The sequence below is a fragment of the Aplysia californica genome, unplaced genomic scaffold (genome assembly GCF_000002075.1).
Source record: "Aplysia californica isolate F4 #8 unplaced genomic scaffold, AplCal3.0 scaffold00743, whole genome shotgun sequence".
In the NCBI taxonomy this organism is placed as follows: Eukaryota; Metazoa; Mollusca; class Gastropoda; order Aplysiida; family Aplysiidae; genus Aplysia; species Aplysia californica.
In genome coordinates, this window is record NW_004798013.1 from 281,372 (window position 1) to 296,371 (window position 15,000).

The 15,000-nt window shown below is 41.0% G+C and overlaps 1 protein-coding gene across 1 annotated transcript in view; it reads left to right on the forward strand.

Annotated features, from left to right (window-relative positions):
- Positions 1–15,000, forward strand: part of LOC101856987 (flavin-containing monooxygenase 5) — a 26,485-nt gene that overhangs the window by 6,059 nt on the left and 5,426 nt on the right. The window contains exons 2-6 of the mRNA XM_005109026.3: positions 4,064–4,142; positions 6,848–7,591; positions 9,937–9,992; positions 12,112–12,299; positions 12,895–13,096. Coding sequence (XP_005109083.1) covers positions 6,889–7,591; positions 9,937–9,992; positions 12,112–12,299; positions 12,895–13,096 — 1,149 coding nt within the window. The 5' untranslated portion in view covers positions 4,064–4,142; positions 6,848–6,888. The remainder of the gene's footprint in view (positions 1–4,063; positions 4,143–6,847; positions 7,592–9,936; positions 9,993–12,111; positions 12,300–12,894; positions 13,097–15,000) is intronic.

The window sequence follows — 15,000 nt, forward strand, 5'->3', positions numbered from 1 at the left end:
CACACACTCTCTCTCTCTCTCCAAAATGAGTATGTGTATATATTATGTGGAAGTGCGTATGTATGTGTGTGTGTGCATTTGTGTTTATGTGTTGTTGTGATGTACATATTATGTGTATACTGTGAATATGTACGGTCTATTTGCTTGTTTTGGTTGAGTTGTTTTATGTTTAGGACTTTAGTTCTTTGCATTTGGCTTTTTATGTTTTGTGGCTGTTTTGGGTTTGTTTGTTGTTGGGTTTTTTTTGGGGGGTTGGCTTAGTTTGTTTTGCTTTGGTTGTTTGAGGGGGTGGGGGGGGGGGGGGGGGGGGGTGGCAGTACATGCCGGTGGCTCAACGAAGCACAAAAAAGTATGTATTGTAGACTGTTAATAACCGCGAAACCAGGGAAACCCGGGAATAGTTGAATTGTGCTTCAATTATATCGCTATGTGTCAGTAGCTTTGACACGTCTCTCACTGTCGAAAGTGGTTTTACCCTTTGCCAAGAATAAAAATGTGAGAGGGAAGGGTAGCGTAGAAGAGGCATTTGAGGACGGAGGAGGGGGGGGGGGATGGATTATGTCACGTCCTTGAGACTGTAGGAGATCAGCGTTGCACTCTTAAGATAATGAGAACGCACGTTTTTATCTTTGTTGCCTATGTTGGAGTAAAAATTCCAATAATAACTGTACGTATTATTTATACTACTTTTATCCCGATAATAAAAACTACAAATAATTAATAATGAGCAGCTATTTCGAGGTAGAAAACGATTTCTTTTTACCCAAAGCAGTACAAATGAAGAAGCCGAGTATACCAGTAACTCATATACACCCAAAAAATTACGACCGACTGACTTCACCAAGTCGTGAAACAAATAGAAAGTCGTTACACCATGTTGATTTCTGATTTAACACAGCCAGGTGAGATAGTGTTTTTATTCTGTAATATAAGGCTCTGAGAGCTGCCAGACAAGGATTGCAACTCACCTCTTTGTGGGGTGCTTCTATCTACAATCATGTTCATAAATAACTATCGAAAAGGGACCTTAAATTCGGAGGGCCAGTTTATTAAATAAGCTAATAGTGTTGATAAGGGCGTTAAATCCATCCACACACTTCACACCGGTGCTTGTGTTGTAGTGGTCTTGCAAGTGAAAACACTTCGATTCTCACTTGGAGCAGACATGTTGCTGAGCATCCGATCCCAAGGGATGTATGTAATCCGTGTAGCTCAGGTGAACCCTCTGATGCAGTGTACTAACAGCTAACTTTCTGAAAAACCCAACAACGTAGTTCACCTGCGCACGCACACTCACACACACACACACACACACACACACACACACACACACACACACACACACGCACACACACACATACACACACACACACACACACACAAATGACACCCCCTCCCTCGAAAAAAAAACACAAAAAACCAACCAAACAAAACAACTCACCATTTCTTCACAATAGCTCTCCGCATGAGAACGGGGCCGTGTGAATGGTCAAGTTATGGTCAGGGGGTCAGTCTGTAAATGGGTCATTTCGCCTTTGTACTGGTCAAGCTTGACCTCCAGAAGAAGCAGCAGGGACTGATGCCATAAAACCAGACGACCAATGGCCCTTTTGTAACAGAAGTGCGTGGCGAAAGCAAATTTAGCGAGACGTAACAAAATCTGCTTGACAGCCTCCTTTGTGCAGAAGGGCACACTTTGCATCGTGTCAAGGGCATCTCTATACTCGGCCCACAAACTCCGCAGCGGAGAAGAAGAGATAAGCTCTGCGCATATTATGTGAAGCCTTTTCTCAATATGGTAAAATATTCAGAATGTCACTTTTCAAAGGGTTGGTGTCCCTTTTCAAAAGTTAAATATTACTTTTCAAGGGTCTAATGTCACTTTTCAAAGGTTTCGTGAAGTGATCTCATTATTCTCTCTATTCGACCCACAATCTCTGCTGTGGGAGGACAAGATGAGCTCTGTGCATATGTGTGAAGCCTTTTGCAGAATAGAAAACTACTTAAGATGTCACTTTTCAAAGGTTTAATGTCACTTTGCAGAGGTTTAGTGAAATAATCTTATTATACGACAAACAATCTTCGTTGCGGGAGGAAGAGATGAGGGCGGTGTATATCTGTCAAGCCTTATTATACTTACTTACTTCTATCCGTCGCTTATACCCTTTTGGGTGCCGCGGTAGGAAAGAGACGTCTCTCTGCCACCAGCCAGAGAGCTTGGCTCAGGGGGATGCCATGAGTTGTGAGGGTTTCCCTGACTCCATTTATCCAGGTCTTTCTGGTCGCCTCCTAGCCTTGTTGCCATTGAAATTTTTAATGTAGGCACGTTGGGCTGGATGGTGTGTTGGTAATTGCAAGAGATGTCTAAACCATTTGGTTCTTTAGTGGTGTATGGGATGAATGACATAATTTGTGCCCACTATTTATCTGACAACTGAGTTTCTAAAGCTTTTCAAAGACATCGCATTTCAGATGTAATTCTTTGCTCCAATGTCATGTTCGTGGTCCATGTTTGGCATTGATAGGTGAGTGTTGGGATGAATATGGTTTTGATCATTTTAAGTTGTTGTTTTTTTGTCATGGGGAAGTCAGGATGTTTCAGTAGTGGAGCAAGCTGGTAACTAACATTATCGACCTTTTGTACTCGTGTTTCGATTTCTCTGTTTAGTCGCCCATCTTCTTTGAATATTCTTCCGAGGCACTTAAATTCTTGGACCTGTCTGAGACTGTTGTTGTTGATGTGTATCCTGGGACGTGGACCTGGGGTTGAGCTTTGGGAGGCGCCTTATCATAAAGAATAGAAAAATATTTAAAAAGCCACTTTTCAAAGGTTTAATGTCACTTTTCAAATATTTAGTGAAGTAATCTCTCTACTCGACCCACAATCTCCACTGTTGGCAGCAAAAAAAAAGAGCAATTTCTGTGAAGCTTTTTTCAGAATGTCACTCTTGCAAAGATTTCACGGAGAAATTCTCAACCTTGGACCTGTATGACACTCCTGGTGCGTTTGTTATTGGGGTGTTTTCCGGTGGGAGGAGGGGGGACGCTTGTCTGTTCGTTTATTTACTTGTTTGTTGTTTGTTTGTTCGTTTGTTTTGTTTTGTTTGTTTTTTTGCATTTTCATTAAGAAATCAATTATTAGAATGCATTGTTTATTTATTCTCATGTTTAATTGTTTCATTTCTTTTTCTCAAGGTTGATCAATGGATACATTTATAATAATACGTTTTCTTTTTCGTCATATAAAAGTCACTGGGAGATTTTTCCTATTTCTTCAATTCTTCAACTCTGAGTGTGGATTGGCTTGTTGCCTATTTTATTCTAAAGTGTAAAATAAATATTTGCATTTCAGTCTGAGTTTGGATCTATTTTATCTTCACTTCCAACGATTAGCAACTAAATGTTAGTGCTTTGTTTGCTTTGGCAGTACTATGTGGATGCAATGTAGCCCTGTTTCTACCACCTTTATCAGTGGGTGGTTGGCATGTGCTCTGCTATGGTTTTCTCCTTCTTTCCTATTAAGCATCTGTCGTCCTTATCTCACCTCCTTTTTAACGTTTATTACTCTATTGTAACAGCCCTAATCTTTGGCACTAATATGACCTTATTGTGCTGCAAATGCAGTAAAACTCTTTCTAAAGCAATAGTTCATGTGTGGGTCCCGTACAGCTGGCTAGTGGCACCAACACTACGTTACCTGAGAATTAGAAATTTTTATCTGACATTCCTGCCCTTTGTGGGTTACTAAGACCAAGAGGTTAAAACTAAATGCTCTATCTTTTCTATCAAAATCGTTAGGTTATCCGGAGTCGGTGTCATGATATTTAAAGATATGCTTTTGGAAAAGCTTGACATGTTCTGAAACAAACATTTTTACGTCAATTTTTTTCAAAACCAGGTACTGAGCAGATGTAGATAGAACTTTGTAATTCTAGGGTAGTGACTTGAGAACGACAAAATAAACTGCCCTACGAACAAAGACAAGGTGAAAAACAATTACTGTACGCGCTACACACTTTTCTCCTTACATTTATTTCTAACTTCTTCAATCTCTATTCTTCAGGTCCGCCGCCCAGGTAAAACGTTATCAGGCACGCTGCTCTGGCCATGACCGGTAACGACGGACAGCCGTAGAGAAGAGAGTAAGTTCTTGGTTTGTTTTCTTATCAAAATCCTGTCTGGTTCATTTTTGAAAACGTCCCGCATCATATTGACTAGTAGAATTTAACGTTCCTTTCAAATCTGCTGGTTGTTAGATTGTACTTTGGTGTAGAATGCTCATTCTTTCCTATAGAACATACGTCGTTCTTATCTCTCCTCCTTCTTTTTGTGTTTGTCACTCTCTTGTACCATCTCTAATCACCGGCACTCATATGACCTTATTATGTTGTCATTATCATCCTCCGGTGCCTTGCCGACTGGCGTGGGCGATCATGGACCTCCACTTCCCTCTGTCTTGCGTTGCAGCAATGGTGTCTGCCGTTCTTGCTGCTCCTAGCCATGTTGTCATCTTGTCTAGTATCTTTTCCCTCTGTCTGCCTCTGCCTCTCTTTCCATCAAACTTGCCTGTTGTTACAATATTCTCCAATGCTTCTTTCCCCATTGTGTGTCCGAAGAAATTTGCCTGTCGCTTTCTTATATTCGTCAAAAGCTGTCTTCTACAATTTGCTTCAACCAAGACTGATGTGGTAAGTGCCGTAAAACTCTTACATGAACTGAGAAGAGTGTAAGGTCTTGGTTTGTTTTCGTATCGATAAGTCTGGTTCGTTCTTGAAAAGGTTCCGCATCGCTTATTGCTTTGGTACCAAGGGACGTCCTTTTCAACTCTGTGTGATTATGTAAGAACTTCGACCAAAAAGTTGACCATGATAATATGTTAGTTGTGAGCCTTTATTGTAGATATTTTAAGTCCCCATCTACACAATTTAGATCAAAATAAGAAGCCGTCCTTGGCCCTATCTCTTAGGGCCAGCCCAGCCCGAGAGGAATGAAACGTCTCAGTAGGAAATCCAACATGTTCGATAAAAATATTTCCTACACAATAATTGAACTAGGTGTCGAGGGTAGAGCCTTCATACAGGGTGATCCAAACAAACTACAACTTGTTTTGTAAATATCTTCCTCCATACTGAAGTTTTGCGTTTCAGGTTTGAACATAATAATATTTGAAGCTAAAATTAATTTGTCAGATATTCATTTTAGAACATTCCATTGAATGGTTTTGCTCTATAGATACGGTGAAATTAAAAAAAAACCCACCTATTTTCAACCTTGTCACTATTTTCTAGCATGACACACCAGTTCGCATTAAGCATACCACTAAAAGTTGCAACAATCGTGCGATAGTGCAATCTTCAGCAGTCTAACAAGTCTACAGAAGTCTGCAGATTTTATTTTCCCAAATTTCCTTTGCCCGGTGAGATCATGGTTAAGTAAAGAGCAGAGAGCTTTTTGTATTGAACATTACCTCTCCACACACTCACCATCCCTGACATTTCGTAAGTTTTACGCACGGCATGGAAAAGGTGCTTACGTGCCCTCAAGACCGTTGGATGTCACGAGTAGAGAATCTCTATAGCAAATCAAAACTAATCATTTCTTTAAAAAAAGTGAACACTTCAGATCGAACACGCACCATGCGCAGCCCTTTCAACGTCACCAGGTTTCAGATTTCCGTAGTCGAGTCCCAAGAGACGTCAGTCCGTAGACAATCTGCAGGTGGGACTTTCCTACACCTCAACAGTCTGTATTCTCTTGGCAGGTCTTAACACACGGCTGCACCAATTTTCATCTTCCCGATCCAAGATGACATGGATCAGAGCATGGCAATGTGTGTTCATGATTCCTCGATTGTCTTGAAAAGCGGGATCATTTCCTCAATGAAATTTTGTTTAGTGCAAAGCCCATTTTTCATCCTGCAGGATATGTTAGCTTAAAAAAATGCTGTCTATCTGGCACCCCGCTCCCTATTGTCTATAGAAGCCGCTTCATTCTGAATATGTATAGTGTTCATGGCTTTTAACACTAATGGTTTAGCAGGTCCTTATGTGTGGGCGCCATTGAACATTTCGAACGACGCGTTAAAAATGTGTCGAGTCCAAAGGATGGCATATAGAGCACTGCTTCTAGGAATTCCAGAAAGAAATCGGTAGTTTTTTAACTCTGTAAAAGAAATAGATATTTTTCAAATGTTACAGGGATGGAAAATTAAATGTCAAAGAGAAAATAAAGAAAAAAAAGTCAACCAATCTTTTCACGACTTCCTTTACAAGATTTTTTCAAAATTGGTGAACTTTTCGTTTTTAGGTGCTTTTTGCTTTTAGCCATTACCGTTTGGAGAATAAGTTTCTTCTTCGTGGATTTTAAGTCAAACAAATTCCTTTTGAATGAATTATGCCTGTTCCAAATTATAGCATTCTAGAATAATTTTTGTGCGAGATATTCAGAAAAAGTTGTACATTTTTTTTTCTTCTATCACCCTGTAATTTCCGAAAAGACGGTTCTGTTGGGGTAATCGAAACTGAGTTCGATCATAATGCATGGTAATAACTGAACATATAAATTGGCAAAATCTATAAAAGCCTCAAGCTAACAAGGATAATATCTTCACAAGTAGAATGTGAGACAAACATTTTGTAAAATTTACCTCCTCTGATGTACCATCTGCCTTCTCCTTTTTCTTTTTCTTTGTGAGGGGCGGGGTGGGGGAGGGGGGAGGTATTTGCTCTTTGTTTTCGTCATTACTCTAACCGCCAAGAGCATTTTTCTGTTTCTATTCATAAACAGAAATTTCAAACTTGGCTCGTCAATAAAAGTTTAAAAGGATAACAAGAGATCTTTTTACCAGTCTTCAGTTCACAAGCCGAGGAAGTGAGAAGACAAAGTAACATGGAGATACCCGAGACGAGAGAGAAAAGAATCCTGATCGTCGGGGCAGGCTGCAGCGGTCTGGCCGCCATCAAATGCTGCCTTGACGAGGGGCTCACCCCTGTGTGTTTGGAGAAATCTTCGGACATCGGCGGGTTATGGAACTTTTCCCAAAACCCCACCCAGGACGCAGCGAGCATTTACAACAGTCTGGTCATCAACACCAGCAAAGACATGATGATGTTCAGCGACTTTCCGCCCCCGGATGACTTCCCTTTGTTTCTAACCCACAAGAAAGTCTTGGAGTACTTCAAACTGTACACGGAAAATTTTGATCTTCTGAGGTATATCACGTTCAACACAGAAGTTCGGAATATTGCGAAGTCTCCCTGCTACGATGAAACTGGAAGATGGCAAGTGAGGTATGCTGTCAAAGTGGAGGCGACGGCGGCGTCGACTCGTGGTGGGAAGACAGGAGAGGAACGTGACGTCAACACTGAGACTGGTGACGTAAACAAGGAGACAATTGACGACAACACGGAAACCAGTGACGTAAACACTGAAACCGTTGACGTTTTTGACGGAGTTATGATCTGTAGCGGGCACCACTCTGTCCCGCACGTGCCAGACATCCCCGGACTGTCGCAGTTTGAGGGCACGGTTCTTCACTCACGTTCTTACAAAGACGCTACGCCTTTTGCCGGACAGAGGGTCGTCATACTGGGTGAGTTGACAAAGTCAATTAATGTGTTAGGACACAATTTAATGGCCTAAGGAATTATTTGTATCTCCTTTAAAGGTTGTTCGTTTTTTGCTGCCTTCGAGGAAAACAACACAAATTTATCTTGGTTAGCAATCGAGATATTTGCGATTTAAGAAGTGGTGGTCGCCTTGTACCACAGGTAGACTAAGAGAAAAAAAAGCCCCCGAAAGATTGAGTGTGTAGGTAAACTGCATATTTACAATTTAGTGCCTTTGCTAAGTATTTTTCACACAGAAATGTGATTTTAAATGGTCATAGAAGAGGCTGAGTAAAAAAAAAAAGGTTTGACAAAAATTACTCAGGGCTCGAGAATATATTTGTCCCTTTCTTTGATCCCATTATTTAAACTAGAGCTTGAATTCACGATGAAAGATTTATAAATGTATTCATTTATCTTACTTAAGTTTACCGTATACGCATTTTTAGTTTCCCTTTCCTATGTTTAATACGAGGAAATTTGTGAGACAGCGTGATGAATTCAGGCGCTCGTCAAAACAATAGAATAACTGAAAAAACTGTCATTTTTTTGCATGTTTAGCAATTTTTGTCCAATGTTAGGTTGGGTTTTTTTGTTGGGGGGGGGGGGCAGGGGGGGGGCAGGGGGGTGGTTTGTTTTTTGACTCGACACCTTTTATGTTCATTAAAGAACACATTCCTGTGTCAATTGTACTGAAACACGTTGATTAAAGGGGAAAATGTACATTTTCAGTTTCCACAGGCTCTCAAGATTTGGAAACAGCCAGACTTTGGCTTCCATTTTCTCACTAATTTTACTTTGAAACGAGGCGACCCCTGGCCCCTCTCTCAGTCGCAAATATTTCTCCGCATATAATATTATTCAATATAGATGGGCATTTTTCATCGAAAGATAGACAAATTTTAATGAACAAGCTTTAAGACGATACCAATAACTCCACATGCCCAAAACTGACTAGCGCGTGATACCACTACGTTGTGACACATCTGTTCTATCTAGTTTTTTATCAAGAGCTCTTAATGTAGTCACTTCTTTTTGTAATGGTTAACGTACGTTCACCCCACCTTTATGTTTTGGACAGGAGTTAACGTGTAGAGATGAGTTGAGGGGAGCTGAGGTGGGCGCTACGAGATTTTGTATTGTTCTGAGAAATTTATTTAGGCATGAAATCACACACACACACACACACACACAAACAAACACACACACACACATACAAACATACACACAGACACACAATTACAAACGCACACAAACACACACAAACACAAACACACACACACACACGCACGCACACACACATACACACACACGTGCGGGCATGCACTCTCAAACGAATACGAATTTAACGACAAACGAAAAACGTTGTTCAAATTAGAAGTTGTTCTCTGTCTTTCTGAGCTGAGAAAACGCCTTTTTTCATTTTTGGCGCCATTTTTAAAAAAATTGCTAAATGGAAAGCCTGATCAGTTACCCTATTAGTGAGGACAAAAGCAAAGTGAAACTGTGACTAGTTTTTGAAAAATAGAATTCAATTTCGGAAGAACGCCTTTTTAAAAGGTTTGACTGACAAAAAGCCTCTTTATCTCGAAACTGCTGTGAATTTTAAAAAGGCGTTTTGTCAGCTTACGGGTATTATTGTCACTGTCTCTTTTTTATATTTCTATTGTACTTCTCACTAGTTCATCTAATCTGATCGTACCTAATTGAATATACATCCAAAACAACAGAATATTGCCTTTGTCGAGGGAAGATAATGCTCAGTGAGATAGGACGGAGAAGATGTGGAAAGAAAAGGCGGAGGGTGTATAATCAGTCATTTTCTCTCTAGGTAACTGTTCAATAACTTCTCCGACACAATTTAGACCATAATTAGAAGGCAGGCTCTGAAGCCCTTTTCTTTCAAAGCCATCGTGGATTGAGTTGGATACTCCTAATACACAAGAGACTTCCGACACCCGAACTCATACCTTCTGCGAGCAACGGTGAAGAGTTTGACCACTACACCACTAATGTCATTGTTCTGTCTTTATTCTTTGTGAGTGTTGACCACTGGGAAGACACGTGAACCCAATGGTCTATTTTATGTCTCCACTCTGCTCATGCAGAACCATGTTTAGTTTGGAAACTCCCCTCATTCTTTTCTTTGTACACGTATGTTTGTTAATATTGGGCACTTATATAACCTATTTGTGTGTTGCAAGTACCCTAAAATTCTCTCTGAATCTAAACTTAAATCATTACCTGCCGGATCTCTATCAGAAACAGTCAGATAGATGATTAGACGAGCATTAATGTTACCATTGTTGTGTGTATCCACCTATTCCAGGCATGGGCAACTCTGCCGTGGACATTGCGTGTGACCTGGCCCGTTCCGCGTCACAGGTAGGGCTTAGTTTTCAATTGTTTTTGCGGTTTGCTCGTTTTTATGTTTGTTTTATTGTTTGCTTATTTGCTTATTTGCTTGCTTGCTGTTGTAAGTTTTTGTTTTTTCCGTTTTCGGGGGAAAGTGGTTTTGATGTTTTCTTTCGTTGCCTTTTTCGTTATTTTGATTTTTGTTTTGTGTTGTTCTTTGTTTGTTTGTTTGTTTGTTTGTTTGTTTGTTTGTTTTTCGTTTTGTTTTTGCTGTTGTTGTTGTTGTTTTCGGGGGGGGGGGAAGACGAGTTACTGTAAAACAGTCAAAATGCTTATTCACTTCTAAAAACTCAAACATGTTACGATCTAATTTAATTATAATATTTGATAAGGCACACACATCAAAAACAGAAGTTATGAAAGTGAACCGAAACCGTAGTCCCCTGAACACCCATGTCAATAGTAAACAATTGGAACAGCTGAAGGAGTTTAAATATCTTGGAAGTACGTTTTCCGAAAACGGGTCCATAGACAGAGAAGTAGAAATGCGAGCTCAAAAAGCCAAAGCTGTCACCTACCAGCTTGCAACCCCTATCTCATCCAAAAATCTCCATGGACACAAAGAGACAGCTTATCACCTCAATATTCATACCAACATTATGCTACCAGTGCCAGACCTGGACATTAAGTAAAACCCATGAAAGCAAAATCACCGAATGCGAAATGAAATGTCTCCGCAAAACCCTTAACACCACAAGACGAGACAGGCAGAGAAATGAAGAAGTAAGAGCAGCTACCCGCATTGAGTCCTGCCTGCATTACTTACAAAGACAGAAAATAAAATGGTTTGGCCACCTGTTACGTAGTATGTCACCTGGCCAGCCACCCTCAAGAGCCTACAAAACTCGGGCTATAAAAGGAGAGGAAGGCCACGCAAAAGGTGGATCGAGGGTGTCAAGGAAACCCTGAGAAAATATAGTATCACAACTGAAAGAACTGCGGAGCTGGCCTGCCATAGAAAACTGCATCTCCCCTCGACACTTAAAGGCAACAGAGGATTAAAAAGAAAAAAGTAAAGTAAAGATAAGGCACAAATATTATTCCCATGATTACCATCATTACTGTGTCTTTCTCGCAAGCTGAATATGTTGGTTCGATTTTCGACATGGGGAGAGGGAAGAGGGGGATGTTTTGTCGATCATTGCCGTCCCTTTACTGGGACGAAACATCATTTTATTTTAAACTACCTGTTTTGACCTCAGCATTCAACTGTTGTATATTAATTACCTAAATTGTGTCAGCCTGAATGTTGGTTATTTATTAGGAGATGTTTTAAGCCCCCGTGGACATAATTTGGATACTGTAGGTCGTTGACTTCGGCCCTGCCTTTTGTCGTCCTTATCAGCACTATTAGGTTATTTAAGAGGCGGGACCACCGAGTTTAACGTCCATCTCATAAAGGACCAAGTCATTTGAGAAATACGTGTAAAGTGCCTTTCCCAAGGACACAACGTCGTACCAAGCTGTCGAGGCTCGAATCCCCGAACCTGCAATCTCATTATTACAGGTCCAGTAGCCTAACCGCTAGGCTAACGACGCCACTCGGCACCTGTATGACCAAAGTGTGTTGCAAGTGCCATAAAATACCTACTAAAACAAAATAAATCCTATCTGAAGTTGGCAAGTGTAAGTGATGTTGTTTGCTCCTTCTTTCCTGTCAAACATGCAACTCTACGTCTTTATTTCTACCCCTCCCTTTCTTTTAATTAAAAATAACGTTTGTTATTCTCTTGAAGCACTTCTAATTTTCGGTACTTATATGATTTATATAATATGTGTGTTTGCAAGTGCCATCAAACGCGTACTGCAACAAAATAGATTAAATCATATCTGGCGAGTGCAGGTGTATCTGATTTGGCCTCTCCTTCTTTCCTATCAAAGGACTATCGTCTTTATCTCTCCGTCTCCATCTCCTGTTTCTTTTATTCTTTTTTTTTTTTGGGGGGGGGGAGGCGGGCGGGAAAGGGTTTGTCACTCTCTTGTTGCACCTCTGGTGTTCAGCCCTGACTTATATGACCTAAGTGTGTTTGCAAGTGCCATAAAACGCCTACTGCAACAAAACGAATCAAATCCTGTCTGACGAGTGCAGGTGTATCTGAGCTCCCGCCGCGGCGCCTGGATCGTGCCAAGGACAGCGTTCTGGGGTCTGCCCGCGGACATGTTGGCCAACAGTCGCGTGGTGTTCACCATGCCGCTCAGGCTGCTAGACTGGTGCGTCCAGAAACAGGCCAACTTCCGGATTGACCACGACACGTACGGCCTCAGGCCCGATCACGGGTGAGTGGAGGGGAGGGAGAACGCGAGGGCGTGGTTGGTGGGTGTGTTACGGTACAAAAAAAAACCGGGTGCTTGGTGGGAAAAAGCGGGTATTGGACAAAGCGGGTGGTTTGTGGGTATGATACCGTGGAAAAAAAGCTGGAGGTGAAAAAAGTGTGCGATCTGTTGGTGTGTATTTGGTAAGGAATGATCTCCTTACAAAAGAAAAGAACTGCTGTGTGAAGAAAAAATGAGTGGCTGGTCGGTGTTCTGAGGAAAGGTCTGGTTTTTAAAAAAGGATAAGAAGAAAGCGGGTGGTTGTTGGAGTGCGATTGAGGGGGAGGGGGGGGGGGTGGACTGCTAGCTAGAACGAAAAAAGGACGGAGTTTGAAGGTGTGCAGGTTATCAACATACTATTAGATCTAACATAAGAAATATAGTGCAAGAAAAGATGCCGCCATATGAGAGCATTTTGACCTTGTTAATTAAATCCGGGTTAGTCATCGGGGGCAAAATAAAAAACACGAAGGGGTGAGGAGGGGAAGGGCTGTGGGTAAATATTACTTTTACCCGCCTACAATGAAAATACTAATTATTCTCTATTCCCTCATCCCAGTGTGCTCAACTGTCATCCAACCATCAACGATGAACTGCCAGTTCATTTGGTGAGTGGGCGTGTCCAGGCCAGGCCACGCCTCTTCCGGGTGGAGCAAGACGGCGTCTGGTTCGACGACGAGACGTTCTGTCAGTGCGACGTCATCATCATGGCCACCGGCTACGACTATCGGGCGGACTTCGTGAATCCAGAAATCTTCAAGGTGGGGGTTCAGGAATGTCGTTTTTCCGTTTCTAACCCGCTATTATGGATATTTCCGTTATTTTTTTTGGAAAAACTAGAAAAATACAATTATTACTATTAAATTCCGTTTTCTTTTTAACTCCATAATAATTATTATTAATTGTGTCACATTAGATCTAACTGTTATCTGTTATTTTTGTCTGCAAATGCAACTTCGTAAATTTTCAGGTATTTTCACAAAATCTCGGTGGTGTCCCTGTAGGTTAAGGCGAACTCAGGAAGATGGATGGCAACAGCTAATGTAGTCGCTTTCAAAGACAACCAGGCTAACCCAGATTTCGGGGTTTTTCAGATATCTTGACCTACACGGATAGTGGGTATTGCCCCCACCTATAGGAGCAGTTTGGTTCCATCGGTGTGTATATTTGTTTGGTTGGAGAGAAAACTCTCCTTGTCCTTTTGAGAAAACGCAGACTTTTGAAACAATTTTAATGGGCTAACCCCAAAAATGGCCGACGCCTAGATTTGCTTCAAAGGCGTTTTCTGCATATCTGCACTAACTGAGCCAACTCAATTTTTTTTATAATAAATAATTCTCAGTAATTTATACGTATACGTCAGACAAGGTTAAAATTGACTCATATCAAAACAACAGTAGAATTCATTTGAAAACAAACACACAGAGATGGATTTAAAGGGTCCAAATTTTACCTTCGATTTTCTCAAAACAGCATTAATTTTCAGGAGCCTCCTTGTGCTTAAAAGCGACCATGTGTCAACGTCAGGAGGTGCAACTCCGTAACTGATGGGGCCATTCTCATACACCCCTTTCACTCTGGAGACAGAGAAATAAGTGTCTTTTCTTTTTCACAGAACTCATGTCTTTTGCCCAACTCCCAGTTCTTGTCCATATGTGCCAGGAGCTGGACATTAAAGACGTATCTTATCATATGTTATCTTATCTTATCATATCTTATCTTATCTTATCGATAAGAGTAGGCGTTGACCGCCACCTGGGCAAAATTCCAAATAAATTCCTACCAAACTGAAAATGTGTGAATGCGTCTCGCGCTTATATGACCTTAAGCAGTTGCGAGTGTCGTAAAACTCCTACCAAAAGAAGCAAAAACAAAAAACCACTACACTACGGTGGCTTGTTCCTTTCTTGGGTTACGTTTCTTACCCAAGTCGACTTTGTTGAAGACTATTTTCCGTGTGATGTTCCAACACACCGTTTTTCATGGTCATGTGCTCCTAGTCTGTGTTTGAAAATTCGAGGAAAAAAAACCCAGCAGAAAAACAATATTTCCTCAAAACTTATAAACCCCAAGAATTTAAGACTTTCAAAAGATCACCGTTGAGTAATATACTTTAGGTTCTTTGCTTGTATTTGAAAATTCGAGGAACAAGCCTCAGCTGTGAAAGCACAATTTTACCTTTAACATCTTAAGGCCAAGAATTAAAAATTTTCAGTAGATCACAGGTGTCTGTTAATACCTAGATTGTTAATATGCTTGAGTTCGAACATTCGAGAAAAGAAGTCAGAAAAATACACAGAGATCTAAATTAATTTTCTTCCTTTAGCATGTCAAGCCCAAGAATTAAAGACTTCCAATAGATAACAGGTGTCTGTTGAATAATACTGAGGCTCTTTGCCGTTGCACACAGAAGGCAAGACTTCGGTTCCTGTGTGGGGAAATATTTATTCCATGGAGTCATGGAGCATCTTTACAGGCCAGCAGGGATGTTGTGTAGTCCTAGCAGGCAAAGCTGTTGCAGCCTGCCTGCCTAATCTAATGATCTACATTACTTAAATTCGAATAGGAAATTGGAAGAAACTCAAGGGAAGTAACTATCACGTCCAATGGTCGGGAAATAGACCACTGATTATCTCCCTTTCAATATTTTGCCGTCGTTGCACTG